Here is a 21,485-nt window from a genome sequence, read left to right as displayed (position 1 = left end):
CAAGTAAAAGAAGCCAGACACAGAAGGCTGCTGCCTGTGAGACTCCATGTATACAGAATGTCCAGAATGGGTGAATCGTCAAGACAGAAAGTAGATGAGTAGGTGCTCGGGGCTGGGGGAGCAGCGAATAGGGAGTGACTGCTGATGGGCACAGTGTGTCTTTCTGAAGTAGTGAACATGTTCTAAAATGAGGTAGTGGCTATAGTTTCACAACTCTGTGAATATACCCAAAACCACTGAACTGTGTACTTTCAATGAGTAAATTTTATGCTATGTAAATTAGGTCTCATTAAAGCTGTTGTTAAAAAAAAAGAACAATTCGACTTTTCAGAGAACGTTAAAGTGAACTGTTTGGGCTAAAATAAAAATAAAAACAGTAAAATATTTATCCATATTCCTATCAGCTAACAATTCAAACCAGTTTTTCTGCATTCCCTTCTAGTCCTTTTCCACACACTTAGGTAACTTTGACATGCTCATATTATGACCGGACTATCCTTATATTTCCAAACGATTCAATGTGTATGTATTTTATAATTTACTTGCTGAACATTTAACTGAGTACCTACATGTGCCAGGCACCATGCCAAGTGTCGAGGACCCAAGGATGAATAAAAGACCAGTCCTGCCCTCCGGGTAATCCCCGCAGTGCTGTAGTTCAGGAAGTATGCTTGCTGTTTAACAGTGAGGACGTTAAGCTCAGAGAGTTTAAGTGAAATGTCTGGGGTGACCCCGCCGGTGACCGACTGAGCTGACACTAACCTGAGCCTCTGACTGCCCAGTTGGGATCTTTCTCAGTGTAGACTGTGATCCCTTTTCCTTGTTCGAAAGCAGCACTTGTTTGCTTCTTGGTGGAATCGTAGTCAGGCAAGTAAGGTAGACCGCTTCCCCGCTGCGCTGGGTGGGTTCCCCAAGCTCGCATAGCTGTAATGTGATGGAACCAGAATTTAAACATGAGATTTATATGGATGTCAGTTCACTGAAGTTCAGTTTCTTTTGTTGTTGTTTTCCTTTGACATTCAGTTTAAAAAACAAAACAAAAATATACAAATATATTTGCAAAAAAGCACAAAACATCAGTACCGCTGTGTTCTGGCTTTGTTTTGTATAATTAGCTTGTGTGAGCTTTGCTGTATAGACACACACATAGATGTGTGTGCCTGTGTGGGTGCTTGTGTGTGTGTGGCGAGAAGCAGTCCCACTGCAGTATCTCCTAAAGGGTGTGTTATGTCTGCCGCTGACCAGGTGATCAAGAAGAAGCTGGTGGGATCGGTGAAGGCGCTGCAGAAGCAGTACGTGTCCTCGGACACGGCGGTCACTAGCGAAGACGGAGATGCCAATGCCATGTGCAGCGCCCTGGAGGCCGTATTTATCCACGGCCTGCACGCCAAGCACATCCGAGTCGAGGCCGGAGGGAAAAGGAAGAAAAGCGCCCACCAGAAGCCTCTTCCTCAGCCTGTCTTCTGGCCCCTCCTGAAAGCTGTCACTCACAAGTGAGATGAGCTGGGGAGGTTTTACTGTGGGGAGGATGCAGGGCTCTCCCTCGCCAGCTGTGCGGGAAAGCACCAGAGCCAGTCTGTTCTAGAACAGAGATGGGTGAGATAGGGGTTATTGTTAGACCAAGCCTCAAGGGCCCCTCAGCCTTCAGCCATGGCTGGTCGCCTGTAGCAGGAGAGACCATTACCACACCGTGGCAAACTGAGGTGGTTGTAACAGAGAGTGTGGCCTGCAAAGCCTATCATTTTTACTATGTGGCCTTTTACAAAAGAAGTTTGCTAACCCTGCCTCAGGGTGTTTGAACATCTGTATTGCTAAATCTTATAACAACGGATGGCCTTTTTTTTTTTTTAATGGAATCCAGACCGTCTGACTGTTCACCCTGGGACGGCTATCTCTGTGGCCCTGCTGAGGACGGTCTGGGCTGTGGAGCCTGGAGCTGACGCTGGGCCTCGAAGGGCTGCTTAGTGCCACCTTTGGCCCAAGGTGTCTTGTGGGTCTCTGTCTTCCTTTTCCTGATGACTGCCACTGCCCTGTCTCAGGTTCTTACCACACTCCTGGGTGACAGTGGCTTTCTGATTGTCCTCATCTCATTCTGTCTGTCTTTAGCCCAGTCGGCTGGGCCGCACCCACTAAGCTGAAGCTAAGCAGAACGCATTTGCTGGTCCTGCAGAGATGGGCTGCGCTCCCAAGGGCGAGAGGGTGAGACATGCAGGGCACTGTGGAAGTCAGGGGAGGGGTGTTTTCAGCAGATCAAGGATTCAGGAACTCAGTTTGCTACATGTGGGATCTGATCTTATCCAGAAGGGCCCACCAAGACATCTACATAACTGTGGTCAAGTCACTTCCCTGTGCAAAAACCCTCAGGCTCTCAAATCTGGAGTGTGATTCACTCAGTGGGGGCCCCAGAATCTGTATCCTGACCAGGTTCCTGGGTGATTCTGATGCACAGCCAGGCGTGGGGACCACTTTGCCTCCCCCGTTGGATACTTAAGACCCTGCCTTAACTGACTTTGCAGCCCAATCGCCCACCCCTCCTCCCAGTGCTATAATCGGAGTGCTCGCCACTCCTGTTACAGAGCTGTTGCCTTCCTGCCCTTGGTGCCTTTTTTCTCTCGGTCCTCTGTGCCTAGAAGGTTCCCCTTCCATTTTCGCCTCTTGAAATCCCTTAATAGCCCAGCTCAGATACTGCCTTTTCTTTTCTTTTCTTTTTTTAGATTTTATTTATTTGACAGAGATCACAAGTAGGCAGAGAGGTAGGCAGAGAGAGAGAGGAAGGGAAGCAGGCTCCCCGCTGAGCAGAGAGCCTGATGCGGGGCTTGATCCCAGGACCCTGAGATCATGACCTGAGCCGAAGGCAGAGGCTTTAACCCACTGAGCCACCCAGGCGCCCCAGATACTGCCTTTTCTATGGCATTTCTCTTACTGAGACCCGGAAATGACTGTGTACTCCCACCCCAGCTCTGCTGACAATAGGCTTCATGTGCCCGTGAAAGGTGGTCACCTGGATTGAGGACAGGACCATGTCTTTACCCTGTATCTCTGGGCTCTGAAGAGACCTTGCACTTAGGGGCTCATCAGATGTGTGCTGGATGAGCACGTGATGTCAGGGGCCCCTGAGTAGCCATAATGAAAATGGCAATTATCCTTCATGACAGCAACCTCAAAAAGTTGGGGGTTATAGCTTAGTATTTCTAAATTCCCCATAGAGCACCGTTATCCAAGATTTTTTCAAGCCTCTGTATATGGGCAGTTGTTATGACGGGCTCTTGCTGACCAGTGGCTAAAACAAGACCACAGTGATTGGAAATCCTTTCTTGAAACAAGCTTGTCCTCCCATCCCCAGACACATCATCTCGGAGCTGGAGCACCTGATCTTTGTGAGCACAGACGTGGGCCGCTGCCGGGCCTGGCTTCGGCTGGCCCTCAACGACGGCCTGATGGAGTGCTACCTGAAGCTGCTCCTCCAGGAGCCGGCCCACCTGTGTGAGTACTATCAGCCCACAGCGCTGCTTCGAGACGCCGAGGAGGGGGAATTCCTCCTCAGCTTCCTGCAGGGACTGACATCCTTATCCTTCGAGCTCTCCTACAAGTCCGCCATCCTAAACGAGTGGACACTTACCCCACTGGCTCTCTCTGGGCTTTGTCCGCTTTCTGATCTCGACCCCCTCACTACCTCTGGGACAGAACTACAGCGGAAAGAGTCTCTGGATTCAATTTCCCATTCCTCGGGCTCAGAGGACATCGAAGTCCAGCACTCAGGACACAAGATCCGACGGAACAGGAAGCTCACAGCCTCCTCCCTCAGCCTGGACACGGCCAGTTCGTCCCAGCTGTCTTGCAGCCTAAACTCTGATAGCTGCCTACTCCAAGAGAACGGCTCCAAGAGTCCAGACCGTTCTGAGGAGCCAATGTCCTACGACTCAGACGTGGGGACAGCAAATGCTGAGGATTCAGACCTGTCTCTGCAAGAGTGAGTGCTCCTCCCCCCCCACCCCTTCCCCCCTATCTCTTCCTTCCTTCCTCCTCTTCCTCTTTCGAGTCTCCCTTCCTATAGCATGTGATTGCCTGTCACAGAGCACTGACCACTATAGGGGCATCCAGAAAGATGAAGGGGACATCATCTCTCTTCCTCAGGGACTGGAGTTGCTGGGACCTGTAACTGGAGTTCCTCATGGGGCAGTGAGGAGAACGGCTCTAAGTAGGGCTCAGAGCTGGATCAGGCTCCATGCAGTGCCGCCCCTGGGTGAACTTCAGCAGGTTACCTCCTCTCTCTGAAGCGCAGTGTAAAATATCATCGCCTCTAGAGGGAAGGAGACTCACGGTTCAGGGTTACATGTCCAACTTCCAAAAACTGCAGGAAAGCACAGTGGATAAGGGTGCTCCTCTGTGACCTCCCAGAAGGCCTCGCAAAGACGCAGACCCTGAACTGGAGGAGATGGTAGACAAAAGGGGCCAAGCAGATGTGTGGAGGGAAGAGTCCAGGGAATAATGAACTTGACTAGAGGAGGGAGCCTGGACAGAGGCTTCTCTTTTAAAAAATGTTTTTAATTTGAATGTAGTTGACAAACAATGTTATATTAGTCTCAGGTATACAACATAGCGACTCACCATCTCTGTGTTAGGCCATGCTCACAAGCAGAGCCTTCTTTATATAGGCTTTTTAACGGTAATATTTGAGCAGATAATCTATTATTATGGTTGGAAAAAGGCTAAAACATATACAGCGAAAAGCCTTTCGCGCCTCTCTCACCATAATTATTGATTCCTTACATTTTCTTCTGATGTTTCTAAATGCATCTAACCAATATGAATATACAGATTTTTTAAATGGTTTTTCTTCCTTATCCCTGCTCCCTTACCCACAAAAGCTATTATGAATATACCGTTTGACACTGTGTTTTGGAAGAGATCGTATCAGTTTTTGGTTTGGAGTATTAGAGCTTCTTTATTTCTTTTTGTTGTTGTCGCATATGTTTCCATTGCTGGTTAGTTTATTTAACCAGCCCTGTATTTAGTGGGTATTGGAATTCCCTATTTCTATAAATAACCTTGTATATGTGGTCTTTTAATTCTTTGTAAGTAACTCTGTTCAGTAAATTTCCAGAAACAGAATTGCTGAGCCCAAGGATACATTAATGTGTGATTTTTCCCAGATACTGCCTAGTTACCCTCCATCAGGGGTACCTTTGTCCTTTCAGCCTTGTCAGCAGAACGTATTATTCAACTTCCGGGTATTTGCTCATCTAATAGGTAGAAAATGGTAAATTTTATAAAGCACTTCCTTCAGCCAGACCCACGCTCCCCCAGCCTGTGTTTAGGACCTTCTTGTCTACTCCCGGGTGCCCCCATCCTCTTGGTTCTGCCCTTTACACAGTTCCCAGCTGGTGTAGGAATAACACCAGATTGGGTGCTGGTGTGGGCTGGCTTGCGGTGGGATCGAGTTTCCAGCTCAGTTCTGCCACTTATAAGTTCCATGACGGCTGGCAAACCGCTTACCCTTTGAAGTTGTTTCTGCATCTTTAAAATGGAGACTCCACGGGATGCTTGGGTGGCTCAGTCGTTAAGCTTCTGCCTTTGGCTCAGGTCGTGATCTCAGGGTCCTGGGATCAAGTCCCACACTGGGCTCTTTGCTCAGTGGGGAGCCTGCTTCTCCCTCTGCCTGCTGCTCCCCTTGCTTGTGTACGCGCTCTCTCTCTCTCTCTCTCTCTGACAAATAAATAAATAAATCTTAAAATGGAGACTCCCTCATTGGGCTGTCAGATCAGATGCCTGGGAATGAATTGCATGCATAACAGCAACTGGTAGAAGCCCTGACGTGGCTTCTGAGCAGATTGGATAGAACTTTCAAACGTCAGACAGAAATATTTAGATAGAACATGCTGAAAAGGAGCAGTCCCCACCTATCTGCTAGGCCAGTGGCATGCCTTGGGTTCTTTCACCTGAGTCCTTCGTTCTCTCCCTCTCCTCCCACAGGCCAGCCATGTGTCTTTGTCATGTGTCTTGCTTTTATCTTTCATGAGTCTTGTGATTGGAAAATTCCAGCTGTAGGTCATTGAATCAGTGACTGTCCACCCTGTGTGGGAAGTGTCCTGGGCATTACGGGAGAACATGGGGAGAGGGTCAGGACGTACAGACCAGCGCTGGGCAGTGGTGTGAGGAACCAGCACACACTGGAAGCACAAACACACATCAGCACCATCGCTTTGAGAGCTGGGCTTGAAGGGAGTCTTTGCACATCCCCGGATACCAGCTCTTCTTAAAGCGTATGTCTTTTTTTTTTTTTTTTAAGATTTTATTTATTTATTTGACAGAGGGAGATCACAAGTAGGCAGAGAGGCAGGCAGAGAGAGAGAGGGAGAGAGAGTGAGTGGAGGAAGCGGGCTCCCTGTTGAGCAGAGAGCCAGATGCGGGACTTCATCCCAGGACCCTGAGATCATGACCTGAGCCGAAGGCAGAGGCTTATCCCACTGAGCCACCCAGGCGCCCTAGAGGGTATGTCTTAAGAGTAAAGACTCTCACCGACATTTAAAAGTTCACTTATTTTTATTATATTACTTAAGTATTTGTAACTTAAAATTAGGCATAAATACCATGGGTTTATAATTCCTACAACTGTAAAATCAAAACATCGACAAATTAGACATAAAGTACAAAACACATAACATTCTAAATGAAATGTATTAATTTAATCTTTCCCAGAAACCAAATTGCAGTTTGCTTTGTGAATAGAGGATTGATGCCACGAATAGCTTCTTTTGTGTTGGTTGGCTCTGAATTACAGTGATCACTGAGAAGCGCGACTACAGTCTAGTGGTTAGGAATGTGGAGTCAGGCGCCAGACCGCTGGAGTCTTCCATTAACCAGCTTCACAACCTTTGGCAGTTTATTCAACCTTCCTGACCTTGATGTCCTCATCTGCAAAATGGGCGTAAGAATGCTAGGAAAAATTAATGAGTTAAGGTATGTAGAGTGCTTAGAGCAGTGCCAGACACAGGGTTAGTGCTCGGTAGGTGGTGTCATTGTCATTTTACTGCTAGTGTCCCTGTGATGTTGGTTCTCCCATAACTTGTCTCAACATTCACAGCTGCAAAACCATGGTTAGTGGTATTTATCAAATGTCATTGTCATAAAGCCTTCTCTTAGGGGAAATGATTCTTCGCATACATAGCCCTCCTCCGGGCTTTTATTAGTGTCCCCTGACATCCAGACGGTGCCATGGACCACCACATACCAATCCACAGGAAAAGCACAGGCTCAGAATCTCTTGGCAGGGGTAAATGTAGGAGGCAGTCATCCAGATCCTCTGGCCCATGCTTTTTATTTAGTTTACACCTGCACCTCTATGAACACATGTACACATATGTATATAATACATCTTTTTTTTTTCCAGTGTCTTCTAAATGAAAGCACAGAGTTCTAGAATTTGTGAATAGACAGTTTTGTTTTGTTTTTTTTTAAAGTGCCCTGAGCTGGACAGAACAAAAGTGGAAGGACTAGAGTGGTTTTAGTCCAACGTTGCATTTTTTTTCAAAGGTTTTGAAAATTTTTCTTTTGCCTTTCCTTTAAAATCTCATCTCTCAAAAAGGAAAATCTCTAGCACATTTTTGCACTTGACATAAATGTCTCTCTTATTCTTTTTGGGTTCTGACAGCCAGCACTGATTCTGGTGAGGCTCTGTGAACTTGATTTCACCTTGACCTTGGCACTGGTTTGGCAGAAACTCTATTTTATCACACAAGCTTCTTATTGTTGGATGGCATTTCTTTATTCCAACACCCAGTCTACTCTGTCATTAAAATTTGTCTTACAGATTAGGATTCATTGATAATCGATAACCATTTTGGTAATGCTAATGAATATTTCCGTAATTCTGCTCCTTTCCTTAGGAGCAGAAGTAGTCTTACCAGTCTTACTTAGGAGGCTAAGTAGTCTTACCAGTGATGATAAGAACAGCCACAGTAACAAATTGAGGCTAATGTTTATAGTGTACTTGCTTTGTGCTAGACACCTTACTAAGCATTTGACCTATGTTATCTCATGTAGCCTTTAACACACTCATAACAGGTGGGTGCTGTTACCACGCATGTTTTACAGGGAAGGGAATGAAGTCTTTGAACTGTAGGAGCCTATTGGGGACCACAGCAGTGTGCCAGCCAAAGCCAGGACGCTGGGACCCTGCTGTTGGTCAGTCACCAACCCACCTCTCAGTTCTCCACAAGGAGCTGGTACCTCCCAGGGGCCGTTTGCATCCCTAGCTCATCTCAGAAAGTGGCCCCATTCTGTCACAATGGTTTGGACACAGCAGTTGGTTAACAAATGTCCCTTCCTTTTCTGCCTGTGGAAACTACCCCTTTGTGTCCAGAACCCATGAGTGCCTCAGTGCCTGCTCGCTGCCAACTGTTCTGTTGGATTTGGATTCTCATTGGTCTGTTTTCAGAGTGAGGCCGAGAGCAGGAACCAGCAGCGACCTGCCTCCCCCTGTAACTATTCCACCAACACATTTACACGTTCTTCTCATAGGGAACCTCCTGGTTTGCTGAGATATGATTCACCTACCATAAAAATCACCATGTTAAAGTGTCCAGTTTGGTGGGTTTTAGTATATTCACAAGGTTGTACAACATCACTATGATATAATTGAAGAACACCTTCATCACCCTGGAAGGAAACCCCTTACCCATTGTGTGGATACACAGTTTGTTAATCTGTTTATCAGTTAGTGGACATTTGTTTTATTCCTACTTTTTGGCTGTTATGAGTAATATTTTCTGAACATTCATGTACAACTTTTCTGCAAACATTGTCTTTTAATTCTCTTGGGTATATACCCATGAGTTGAATTGCTGAGTCATATGGTAACTCTGTGTTTTACTTTTTGAGGAACTACCAAACTATTCTCCACAGAAGCTACAGCATTTCACATTTCTACCAGCAGTGTGTAAGAGTTCCACTTCCTCTACATCTTTGCCAACACTTGGTATTCTCTGTCTCTTTTCTTTACAGGAATCCTGGTGGGCTTATAGTAGCGTCTTATTATGGTTTTGATTTTTATTTCACTACTATTTAATGATATTCATCATCTTTTCACGTAATTGCTCTAAAGGTACTTGTATGCCTTTACAGAAATGTCTCTGCAAATCCTTTGCCCATTTTTCTTTTTTTAAAATATTTTTTAATTGTTTATTTGAGAGAGAGAGAGAGAGAACAGAGAGCACAAGCAGGGAGGTGGGGAAGGGAGAAGAGAGAGGGGTCGAAGAAGACCTCTCCCTGAGCAGGGGTCCCGATGCAGGGCTGGATCCCAGGACCCCAGAGCTGAGGGCAAACGCTTAACTGACTGAGCCACCCAAGTGCCCCTCCTTTGCCCATTTTTCAGTTGGATTATTTGTTCTCGTACTGTCGAATTAAGAGCTCTGTATGTCCTGGAGGCAAGAGCTTTGTCAGGTATATGATAATACTTGCCTATAAGATATGCAGATATTTTTTCCTATTCTGTGGGTTGTCTTTTTAGTTTCCTGACAGTATCCTTTTGAAGCACAAAAGCTTTTAGTTTTGAGGAGGTCCAACTTACCTGTTTTTTAATTGGGTGCTTATCCATTGGATGTCGTATTATAAGAAACCATTGCCTGATTCAAAGATTTATACCTGTTTCCTTCTGAGAGTTTGATAGTTTTAGCTCTTAACCTTTAGGTGTTTGATCCATTTTGAGTTCATTTTTTATATCATGTGAGAAAGGAATCCAACTTCATTCTTTTGCATGGGGACTGTTCACTTATCCCAGCACCATTTGTTGAAAAGTCTGTTCTTCCCCTACTGAAATGTCTTGGTTGAAAATCAGTTGCCCATAAATGCATGGTAATCCTGGTAATCCTGGACTAACTAGCATGTCTTGAAATGTTGTTTGGGGTTTTGATGTTGTAAGTAAGAGCAGATCTCGGCCAAAAGACATCAGGGTAAAAATGTGAGTTCTAAAATCCTCATTTCCCTAAGCCAGCATTAAGGGGATTTGACATACCTTCTGACCCAGTCTAAGCCATTAGGGCAGATAGATGCAGTCTCTTGGGCCCAGCTAGCTTTGTTGCCATATGAACCTGCATTTGCCCATGACATACTCTACTGGGTTCATAAGCAGAGGAGGAGACAGCAAATAGGTTTACTTGAGAAACAGAACTTGGATTCTCAGAAGCCTCAGGAGAAGGGGGAGCAGCCGCTAGCCAGTGCTCATTTTAGAAGGCCCAGGAGTATGTTTCCATGCATGTGTGTGTGCGCATGCATGCGTGCGTGTGTACACAAAGGCAGTAGCACTGGCTCCCTGCATTCCCTGTACACCCCCAAGGGGCAGAAAGAGCCAGTCCCACTGGAGGAGTGAGCAGGCACACAGCCCGTGTCTGCTTGTGTACACACTCACGTACCTTGTGTACTCTGATCTCCGGCGGCAGGCCCTGGGCACAGCAGGCTTCTCAGACTCCACCTGCAGTCTGGCTCCAAGGCGGCCGGGCCCTCGCACCTCCCCCCCAACGCTGCTGTCTACTTACTGTCCCAGGAACAGAGTGGGTCCTCACTTCCGCTCAGTCTGGGTCCCAGGAGTGGGTTCTGAGTCCCAGCCGGGGAGAAGTTTCGTGAGGCCTGTCAGAAGAGGGCTGTGTGGGAGCAAAGGAGCAATGGACGGTGAAGAGAATGTTGTTTGTTTTGTTTCTGAAATCACAAAAGAGCAGTTTTCCAATCTTAACCACTGCCCCCTAGCCTTGGGCATTCTCACAGACAACCTGTCACACAGGTTTCTTTGTTTAAAAACTTCTAGGGTGCTGTCGGAATTCAGCAAAGCCCAGGTGAACTCTGTGCCAACCAACGGACCAGGCGGACTCGGTGGAGAAGCAGAGATTCCCACTGGGCTGGCCTCACTCTCCCTCCCTGGCCCGGAGGCCAGCATCCCGTCTGATGGGCCCGAAGAGCCCCTCCCAGCGCAGGCGTCCCCTGTGGCTCCGGATGGGCATCGCAAGCAGGAGCCCCCTGCCCGGGCCCCTGGCGCCCTGGGCCTGCCGCTGTTGGGCACTGCCCAAGCTGTCCCTTTGGGAAGTGCTTTGGGTCAGCAGCCTGGCAGTCCCATGAGAGTGCCAGCCCAAGCACTGGTCCAGGCGAGTGGCCAGCAGAAGCCCCTGGAGGATGACGGAGCTGCGTGGAGCCTTGAGGTGTCCTCACCCACCAGTCCGGTGAGTGGTGCAAGCTTTTCAGGGGGCGGCCCTGGGGAACTGTCTCAGAGCTGGTACAGGGCATCTCGGGCTCGTGACCCTGAGGGGTCTCTGCCTTCTCCGTGTTAGCCCCTCATGTCTCTTGGTGGATGTGAGCCAGGCACTGTGCCAGTCCCTTCCCACGGTTGTCTCTTGTCATCCCACATCGACCCCATCAAGAAGATAATTCTCATCTGACCATAGACTCTGCTCTTGTTCTTAACCACTGGCACTTATCAGCGTAAGGCCTCAGGCCGGGCACTTCACCTCACTGGGCCTTGGTTTCCTCCTTAGCACCTGTTATTTTTAAATTCATATCATCTAAAATACCAGGCTTTGAGAATACTGAGTCTTGCAACATGAACCACACTTAGGACTGCGCTGACCAGTATGGCAGCCACGAGCCACACGTGGCTGCTCAGTGAGCACTTAAAATGTGGCTAGTCCAAACTGAGATAAGCTGTGTAAAATAAACACTGCATTTTGAAGACTTAGTATGAAAAAAAGAATGTGAAATATCTCAATAAAGTTTCACTGATTACATGTTAAAATGAAAATATTTTTGATATATTGGGTTAACTATATTATCCAAAATTTCACCTGTTTCTTTTTACATTTTAAAAATGTGGCTAGCAGAACATTTTAAAATGACACACAAGACTGGCATTCTATTTCTGTTAGGCAGTGCTATTCTAATATAAGCCAGTCTACTTTGTGGATAACCCGAGGGAAGCCAACCTTGGGAATCTTCTGGGCAGAGCCATGGGTCCGAGGCTTGAGAACTGTCATCAAAGCTGTGGACCCAAACTGTTTGGCCATTCCACATTTGTCTTGTGTCATGAACAGCCTGGGTCGGAAGCTGTATGCCCGTGTGCACACGGACACACAAAGCCCTGAGTTTATCTCAGCTGCTGTCTGGGGTTCGTGTTGGGAGATAGTCTTGCTTTTTCAGCTCCATCCGTGCGTATCTCTCATCTGGCCTGTAGCTTCCAGGTCCTATAACTCAGGATGGGGCCAAGGCCATGAAACAGACTAGGAGACACACGCACACACACCCTTGTTTTTAACAGCTTTTTTGAGCTATAACTCGTATTAGATATAATTAACCTAATCGAAGTGTATAATTCAACTTTTTTCTTATATTTGCAAGGTTGTGCAACTGTCACTACGATCTAACTTGAAAACATTTTCATCCTGCATCAGAGAAACCCCTTGCCATTAGCAGTGACTCCCCATCCGATTCTCCTCCCCCCTCACTCCTGTCATCCCCTGGCAACAGCTCATCTCCTTTGTCTATAGATTTGCTCTTCTGGACATTTCATGTAAATGGAATCATGTAATATGTAGTCTTTTTGTGACTGGGTTCTTCCCATTAACATATTATTTTCAGGATTTTTCCCCTTTGTAGCCTGATCTGTACTTCAGTTAGTAATAATTCGTTGTAGATTAGATTCCATTATATGAACACGTTACGTTTTATTTTGTCCTTCATCAGTTGATAGACATTTGGTTTTTGCCCCATATTTTGGCTATTACAAGTAAAACTGCAGTGAACATTCATGCATACGTTTTTGTGTGGATATAGATTTTTAATTGTCTTGGGTGCATACTGAGCAGTAGAATTTCTGGGTCACATGGTAATTCTACATTTAACCTTTTGAGGAACTGCCAAACTGTTTTCCAAAGCAGCTCCCATTTTATATTCCCACCAGCAGTGTTTTCTTCTGCATCCTCACCAACAGATCTTATTGTCTCCATAAAAATTGTTATTATAGCTATCCTAGGGGGTAAGGAGTAGTATCTCATTATGGTTTTGATTTGCTTTTCTTTAATGACTAATGATGTGGAGTATCCTCTTTCTCCGTGCCTTTTGGCCATTTATGTATCTGCTTTGGAGAAATGTCTGTTCAAAAGCTTGGCCCATTTTTAAGTAGGATTTTTTTGGTCTTTTTATTATTGAGTCATAATAGTTCTTTATATATTCTGGATTCTATACCCTTATTGGATACATAATTAGCAACTATTTTCTCCCATCCTGTGAGTTATCTTTTAATTTTCTTGGTGGTATCACAGCATGAATGTTTTTAGTTTTGATATCATCCAATTTATCTGGTTTTTTTCTTTCATCATTTGTGCTTTTGGTGTCATATCTATACTCATTCCCTAATTCAAGGTCACAAAGATTTACTCTTATCTGTTCTTCTAAAAATGTTATGGTTGTACCTCTTCTGTTTATATCTATGATCCCTTTTGAGTTGATTTTTGTATATGGTATAAGGATGGGTCCAAATTGATTCTTTTGCATATGGATAGCCAATTGTACCAGCACCGTTTGTTAAAAAGACTAAAATCTCCCCCTTAGAAGATCCTTCGGTCCTGGGATCAAGCCCCACATGGGGTTCTCTGCTCAGCGGGGAGCCTGCTTATCTCTCTCCCTCTGCCTGCCACTCCCCCTGCTTGTGTTCACTCTCTTTCTCTCTATCTCAAATAAATAAAATCTCTATCTCAAATAAATAAAATCTTTAAAAAAATAAATAAGCTTTTTAATAAATAAATAAATAAATAAAATATAGACCCTTTCCAACCCACCAGAAGGCTCTCTCATGCCTTCTGCCATTGTTCCCTTCCAAAGGAAGCCTCCATTCTGACTTCTAGCCCCACAGATTCATTTTCCTGTTGTTGAACTTCATTCATATCAATGAATTTGTACAATATGTACACTTGCTTCTTTCACTGAGCATTTGTCTGTGAGATTAACCTGCACATTTAGCGCGAGGCTATAGTCCATTCTTTTCCATTGTTCTGTAGTATTCCATTGTCAGACTATATCCCAATGCATCTATCCATTCTCCCGCTAATAGACATTTGGGTTGTTTCCAGGTTCTGGCTATTATGATGAAAGCTGCTGTGAACATTCTTGCACTTGCCTTTCAGTGACTCTCTGTACTCATTTCTGTGGGTATATCTAGGAGTGGAATTGCCAGGTCATTGGGTAGGCGCATGTTTACCTTTAGTAGCTACTGCCAAGCATTTTCTAACAGTGCTTGTACTGACTTGTACTCATCCTAGCAATACGTGAGCATTTTTTTTTAAGATTTTATTTATTTATTTGACAGAAATCACAAGTAGGCAGAGAGGCAGGCAGAGAGAGGGTGGGGGAAGCAGGCTCCCTGCTGAGCAGAGAACTCGATGCGGGGCTCGATCCCAGGACCCTGGGATCATGACCTGAGCCAAAAGCAGAAGCTTTAACCCACTGAGCCACCCAGGTGCCCCAGTACATGAGCATTTTCATTGCTCTTTATCCAAGCCACTGGTGTCATCAGTCTTATTTTTAGCCACTTTAAAAGGTATGTAGTGGTATCTCACTGTGGTTTTTTTTAAGATTTTATTTATTTGAGAGAGAGCACATGCACATGTGGGAGGGGGTTGGAGGGGGCAGAGGGAGAGAGTCTTAAGCAGACTTCTCACTGAGCACAGAGCCAGATGCAGGGCTCGATCCCAGGACTCTGAGATCACAACCTGAGCTGAAACCGAGAGTCAGATGCTTAACCCACTGCACTACCCAGGCGCCCCTCACTGTGGTTTAATTTGCATTCCCCTGATGACCAAAGATTTTGATACCTTCTTGTTTCCTTATTGGCCAGTCCTCTTATGGAAGTGTTTAAGTCATTGTTTCATTCTTAAATTGAGTTGTGTGTATTTACCTTATTTTTTTTTGTAGGGACTCTTTATGTACTATGAATAGGTCATTTATTAGAGAAAAAAATATATAGCATAAATACATATAGTAGATGTCTTCTTTGAGTCTCTGGCTTGCCTTTTAAATCTCTTAATGGTATCTTTCATGGAACAGAAGTTCTTGATTTTAATCTTCAATTTATCAGTCTCTCTGTGGTTAGTATGTTTTGGGTCTTTTTTTAAACTCTTTATCTACCCAAAGCAGTGAGACTGAAAACCCCTGTATTTTCATCTAGAAGCTTTACTGTTTTTCCTTTTGCAATTAGGTTTATGATCCCTCTGGGATTAATTTTTGTGTATGGTGTGAGGTAGGATCCAAACGTCATGTTTTTCCATAGGGATATCTGATGGACTAGCTCCGCTTACTGACTATGACTATGTAAATCATGTCACTGTGTAATTGAGGGTCACACTCTCCATTTTTACTGTCCTGAGGATTGCCTCAGGGCCCAGAATGTCACAGGACCCTAAAGGTTATGAGCAGACAACTTTCATCACTCTGAAGGGTGAAGGAGAAAAGCTCCGCAGCCCGTACCTTGAGCTGGCAGCAGAGGGCTCTCCCTAGGGTCTGTGGCTGTGTGCCCCCGCAGGGCTCCACGGGGTGGCATTGACCGAGTTGAGTTCACTCCAGCCTTGCCAGGATCCCAGAGCTGATGGGACAGGGCAGCTTGTCACCCATGCTCCTCTTCTCACCGAGTGTTGACGTTCTGGCCTCCTTGCAGCTCCTGACAAAAAAAGCTCCTTCCAGCCTCAGGCTTTTCCATTTGCTGCCGGGACCCTTTCCCAGCTCGCTCCTTTTCCTCGCCTTTATCTCCGCCTTTCTTGATGGTGCTCAAAAGCACCATCCCCAGGGACTCCCTTTCCCATTTGCCTGCTTTACTTTGTTTATAACACGCATCACTGTGTGAAATCATATTGTCTCTTGATCTGTCTACTTGTATATTTTCTGCCCTGGGACTCGCATATTGGCTCTATGATATAAAACAACATGTCTGCTCCCCTCTGTAATGTCAGCTCTGAGCACTGTACCTGGGAGAGTATAGGCATAATTAATAGTTCTCGAACTCTCAGACACTCTAGAGATGCTAACTTGTAAGTTTACACTGAAAAGTACACCATCAGGTGCACAGGGTGGGCTAGTTGGTCTGACCAGGGCAGGCTCTGCCTCACTGCCGGCCTCAGGGGAGTCAGGTTGCTGAGGGCCACAGGACCCACTCCACCGTGCACTCGGTAGCAGCCTCTGGGCTCACACTGGTCCAGTGCACCCCCAGCCCTCAGACAGGGTAGTGCCCTGCCCCGTGTGTCGCCTCTGTTGTTCTCATCTTTCTGTGCATCAGACACTGGGTCACTGCTATTTATTTGACACTTGGGGAGTGTGGGGTGGACAGTGTGGGGAGTAGAGGGTAGTCACTAACAAGTTGTATCATCATGAGAGCCATTCAGTCTTTCATTAAAGAAAGACCATTATTTTCTTTCCTTTTTTTTTTTTTTTTTTTTTTTTTTTTGACAGAGAGAGAGATCACAAGTAGGCAGAGAGGCAGGTAGAGAGGAGGAAGCTGGCTCCCTGTTGAGCAGACAGCCTGATGCGGGGCTCGATCCCAGGACCCTGAGATCATGACCTGAGCCAAAGGCAGAGGCTTACTTAACCCACTGAGCCACCCAGGTGCCCCAAGACCATTATTTTCAATTCACTCAAAATAAGGCCCTGCTCTGGGCCAAGCACCGTGCTTGGTGCAGTGAAGTAACAGGATGGGCACGGGCCCTGCTCCTTGCAGACAGACACTGGATTAGACAAGTCACTACCCACATCATGACTACGCTGGTGACAAGAGCTGGGAAGGAAAGGAGTAGGGAGTGGGGGAGTTAAGGGAACTTTTATTTGTGGAATCTGGGGGGTTGTGAATTGATTTCTCAGTTTCATTCCAGAGGACAGTCTGAATTCTAAAACTTCATCCTGATCACTACCCTCATGTGGTCCCCTCGTCACCGCCTGTGCCATGTGGTCCCCTCCCCCACACAGGAGTGCAGGCGAAATCTCTTCGCGTGACGTAACGAGGCTAAACTGGCTAAAAAGCACTTTTCCTGAAAATAGTCCAGATGCCTAGTATCTCTCTCCTCAGCCAGACTCCCCTCTGAGACTTGGCTGTTGTTTATGGCCTACTGTACCTTTAATAGCTCAAGTGGCATTCCTCTGTCTGGGGTCCCTAGCGGCAGGTGCTGCTCTGGCTCAGACCCTTGCTTGGTGGTGGTTTCCCCCACTGTTACAGGGACAGGGAACCGGCCAGATGTGGGGCCTTAGGTGAGCAGAAGGTAGGAAGGTGGTAGGAAAGGGGAGGGAGAAGGGCAACAGTGGTGTGCTCTGCCCTCCCCACTTCATGGTGTGGTGCGGGGGAGGGAGGCCGGGCTGGGGCACAGCTGCAGAGAGCTCCCTCCAGGCCTGTGCACAAAAGCTCCAAGGACCCAATGTTCCCACTGTTTTTTCTCTGTTGCCTAAGAGAACAAAAGATTTTCCCTGGAGTATCATTTCCTGGTGACTGACCTATGGCCACTGGCCCGTGTCTGAACATTTCCTAGTAGTCTCCCTCACCTCTTCGGAGAGAGAAGCCCTCACCAATGATCATCACCTCACAATTCACATTTGTCTCCTTCCTTCTCATCCCTTCACCCTACCCTTCTTATTTCATGCAGAAGACATTTGGATAGTCAAGATTTATTCCCTCATCTGTTATAACTCTGTGCCAGGCATTAAGAAAAATGAAAGACGGGGTACCTGGGTGGCTCAGTCGTTAAGCGTCTGCCTTCGGCTCAGGTCATGATCCTGGGTCCTGGGATCGAGCCCCGCATCAGGCTCCCTGCTCAGCCTGCTTCTTCCTCTCCCACTCGCCCTGCTTGTGTTCCCTCTATCGCTGTCTCTCTCTCTCTCTCTCTGACAAATAAATCAATAAAAATCTTTAAAAAAAAAAGGTGGGGGGGAGAAAAATGAAAGATTGCAAACAGCTTCATAGGTACTAGGGCTAGGGTAAGCAAAGAATGTCATGGGAGCCCAGAGGGGTCCCTGAGCCAGCTGGGATGTGGGAGGAGTGTAGACTGGGGAATAATAAGGAAAGCTTCCAGGAGGAGGTGATGGATGACCCCTGGGCTGAGACTTAAGGAATATTGTCCTTTCCCACTGGAGCCATTAGCTGGGGATGGGAGGCCACAAGACTTCCCAGGTAGGTACCCCCGGCTCTGTGAGGCTCCTCCTGTCCACTTTCCTAAGGGAGCTCCCCTGGGTCTCTGTGGCCTAGGCAGGCTTTGCTCAGAATCCTGTGTTGCAGGTGGCCCTCAAGTAGCCACCCGGATTGACACATTGTCCTGGCATTGACAGAAGGAAGCATCTGCTAATTTGGAGGGTTTTTAGAGGAAGCCCTGGAAGCCCAGCATTGTGAGGCCCCCACACTCCTGACTCAGAGCTCTCCACTCTTGGCTTAAGGAGACATCTAGCATCAGAATGGATTAAACCGGCCAAACCGACTCTTCTAGGGCAGTCCCAGCCCTGCTCCCCTTCCTTGTCTCTGAGAGCAGGGAGGGCAATCTGATTTAGGGGTTGGAAATAGCAACTTCAGGGTGAGGTTGGTGACACTTAACAAAACAGCTGGACTGGGCCCACCCCTTGTGTGAGTCATTTCCTCTGTATAGACAGCCACTTAGGGCAGTCCAACCAGCTTTCTTCTTGCCTCTGCTCGTCCATGCTTAGGCACAGAAAGGCAGGGAGTGCTTGAATAGTGAAGAAGAAAAAGCTAAAATCCATTCCCACAATCCCCTGACCCCACACCCACCCCACTTCTCCCAACTGGCGAGCAACTTCAGACTCAGACAGCAACAGAAGGGAAGGGGCAGGGCCTGGCTGTCTGGGGCTTCATGGGCCTCCTCAGAAGTGAGGAGCCCCAGCAGAGGTGCCGGTGAGGCCTCTGGGTCCCATTTACCCATGCCTCCCTCATCTCAAACCCTATAAGCAGGGCGGGAAAACTCTACAGCTCTTCAACAATTGGTGCTGGGATAACAGGATATCCACATGCAAAAGAATAAAGGGGGACCCCTTCCTCACACCATAAGCAAAAATTAATTCAAAATAGATTATAGACCTAAATGTAAGAGCTAAACCATAAAGCTTTTAGGACCAAATCTTTGTAATTTGACTTAGACAGTGGTGTCTTAACATAACACCAAAGGCAGAGACAAAAGAAAAAATAGATGCATTGGACTTCAGCACAATTTTAAAATTTCGTGCCTCAAAAGGCACCAGCAAGAAAGTGAAAAGACAGCTCCCAGAATTGGAGAAATTATTTGCAAACCTTGTATATGGTATGGGCTTAGTATCCCAAATATCCTAAGTATATAAAGAACCCTTACAACTTGTATTTGTTTCCTAAGGCCTCTGTAATGAAGTACCGTAAATTGGATAGCTCAAAACAACAGAAATGCATTCTCTGATAGTTCTGGAGGCTTGCAGTCCAAAATCCAGATGGCAGGAACCGTCTGGAGGTCCTGAGAAAGAATCTGTTCTGCACCCTTCTCTCAGCTCGGGGTTGCCAGCAATCCCTGTTGTTCCTTGGCTCAAAGACCCATCACTCCCAGCTCTGCCTCTGTCATCAAGTGACTTTCTCACTTTGTGTCTCTGTCTTCACTTGGAATTCTCTTCTCTCTGTGTGTGTGTGTGTGTGTGTGTGTGTGTGTGTGTGTGTCTTTTCTTCTCTTATAAGAACATTAATCACACTGAATGAAGGGCTCACCTTCCCCTAGCATGACCTCCTCTTAACTAATTATATCTACAACAACCCTACTTCCAAAGGTCACGTTCTGAGAGACTGGGGGTTAGGGTTTTAACATATCGTGGTTGGGAACACAATTCCATCTATAACACAGAAACAAAAAGACAAACCAATTTAAGAATGGGCAAAGGATTTGAATAGACATTTCTCCAAAGAAGATATACCAATGTCCACAAGGCACAAGAAAGGTTGCTGTGTCGTTAGACACTGGGGAGATTGCAAACCCAAACCGCAAGATGGTACTTCACGCCCATCATGATGGCCATAAGCAAACAGACAGACAGCAAAAAATGGTGGAGAGGATATGGAGAAATTGGAATCCTCTACATGGCCGGTGGGCATGTAAAATGGTGCAGCCACTATGGAAAACAGTTTGGAAATTCCTCAGAAAGTTAAACATAGTTACCATGTGACCCGTCTGTTCCTCTCACGGGTACGTGCCCAAGGAAATGGAAAACAAACATCCATATAAAATCTTGGACATGAGTGTTCACAGCAGCATTATTCATAATTGCCAGAAGGGGAAACAACCCTAATGCCCATCAGCCTGTGAGCAAACAGTGTGGTACGTCCGTACCTTGGGATACCATTTAGTCATAAAGAGGAATGAAGTCCTCACAGCTGCTGTAACCAGGACAGATCCTGAAAACACGTGCTAAGGGGAAGAAGGCCGACACAAAGATCATGTGTTAGAAGATTCCATTTATACGAAATGTCCAGAATGGACAAATCTTTGGAAACAGAAAGTAGATTATTGCTTGCCTAGAACTGGAGCAGTTGAGGGGAAATGAGGAGTGACCGCTCATGGGCATGGGCTTTCTTTCTGGAGGAATGAAAACGTTCTAAACTTAGATTGTGGTGATGGTTGCACAACTCTGTGAACACACTGAAACCATTAAACTGGACACTTGAAATGGGTTAATTTAATGATACGTGAATTGTGTCTCAATAAAGATGTTCCTAAAAAGCTTCAAAAACCACCTCTGGAGTGCCCCGGTGGCTCAGTCGGTTAAGGGTCTGCTTCGGCTCAGGTCATGATCCCAGGGTTCCGGGATCGAGTCCCCCATCGGGCTCCCTGCTCAGCTGGGAGTCTGCCTCTCCCTCTGCTCTTCCCCACCTGCTCACGATCTCTCTCACTCTCGCTCTCTCAAATAAATAAATAAAATCTTTAAAAAATAATAAATCTTGAAAAAAGAAAGAAACAAACCTGTCTACTCCTTTCCCACTAGAAAAGTAAGAGCTGGATCTCCGAGGATGACTTCTACCGGCCTCCCCAGGAGCCGCCCCCAGACAGCCCCTCAGAACGCTCCGTGGCTTCTTCTGGAGGGACGCCAGAGTCGAGGTCCAGTCTCCTCCGGCATTTTTCTCAAGGACCAAGAAAAAGCTTCTCCACGGGGGCCTTAGACAAAGCATGTGTGCCTTCCCCGGGAAGCAGGAAGAGCAGGACAGCCGCGGCGCAGGAGCATAAGAACTTCCGGGTGGTGCACCGCCGGCAGATGGGTAGGTGGCCTCAGGCTCCCAGTGACCTGGCCGCGCGGGGCAGCGCCTTCCAGAGAGCGGGACTGCTGGCCTCTGGGGGGTGGGGGGTGGTCTTCTCACAGGCAGCGCCTCTTCCCCAAATGTCAAAAGGAGCACCCTTGCGGAGTAATTCAGGAAAGCATTTCAGGAAAAGTGTACTATATTTTCTCGTAAAATCTCAGCAAGGTAATGC

General features: G+C 46.6%; 1 protein-coding gene across 2 annotated transcripts in view; it reads left to right on the top strand.

Moving 5' to 3' along the window:
- The window catches only part of PLEKHM1 (pleckstrin homology and RUN domain containing M1), a 45,860-nt gene that overhangs the window by 6,991 nt on the left and 17,384 nt on the right, over positions 1–21,485 (top strand). For both annotated transcript variants that reach the window (XM_080826722.1, XM_080826723.1), the window contains exons 3-6: positions 1,246–1,493; positions 3,344–3,970; positions 10,799–11,207; positions 21,004–21,274. In XM_080826722.1, coding sequence (XP_080682848.1) covers positions 1,246–1,493; positions 3,344–3,970; positions 10,799–11,207; positions 21,004–21,274 — 1,555 coding nt within the window. The remainder of the gene's footprint in view (positions 1–1,245; positions 1,494–3,343; positions 3,971–10,798; positions 11,208–21,003; positions 21,275–21,485) is intronic.

This window comes from Martes martes (genome assembly GCF_963455335.1).
Source record: "Martes martes genome assembly, chromosome: 16".
Taxonomy (NCBI): domain Eukaryota; kingdom Metazoa; phylum Chordata; class Mammalia; order Carnivora; family Mustelidae; genus Martes; species Martes martes.
The sequence above is the reverse complement of the archived record's forward strand: the minus strand, read 5'-3'. Positions and strand labels throughout refer to the sequence as shown.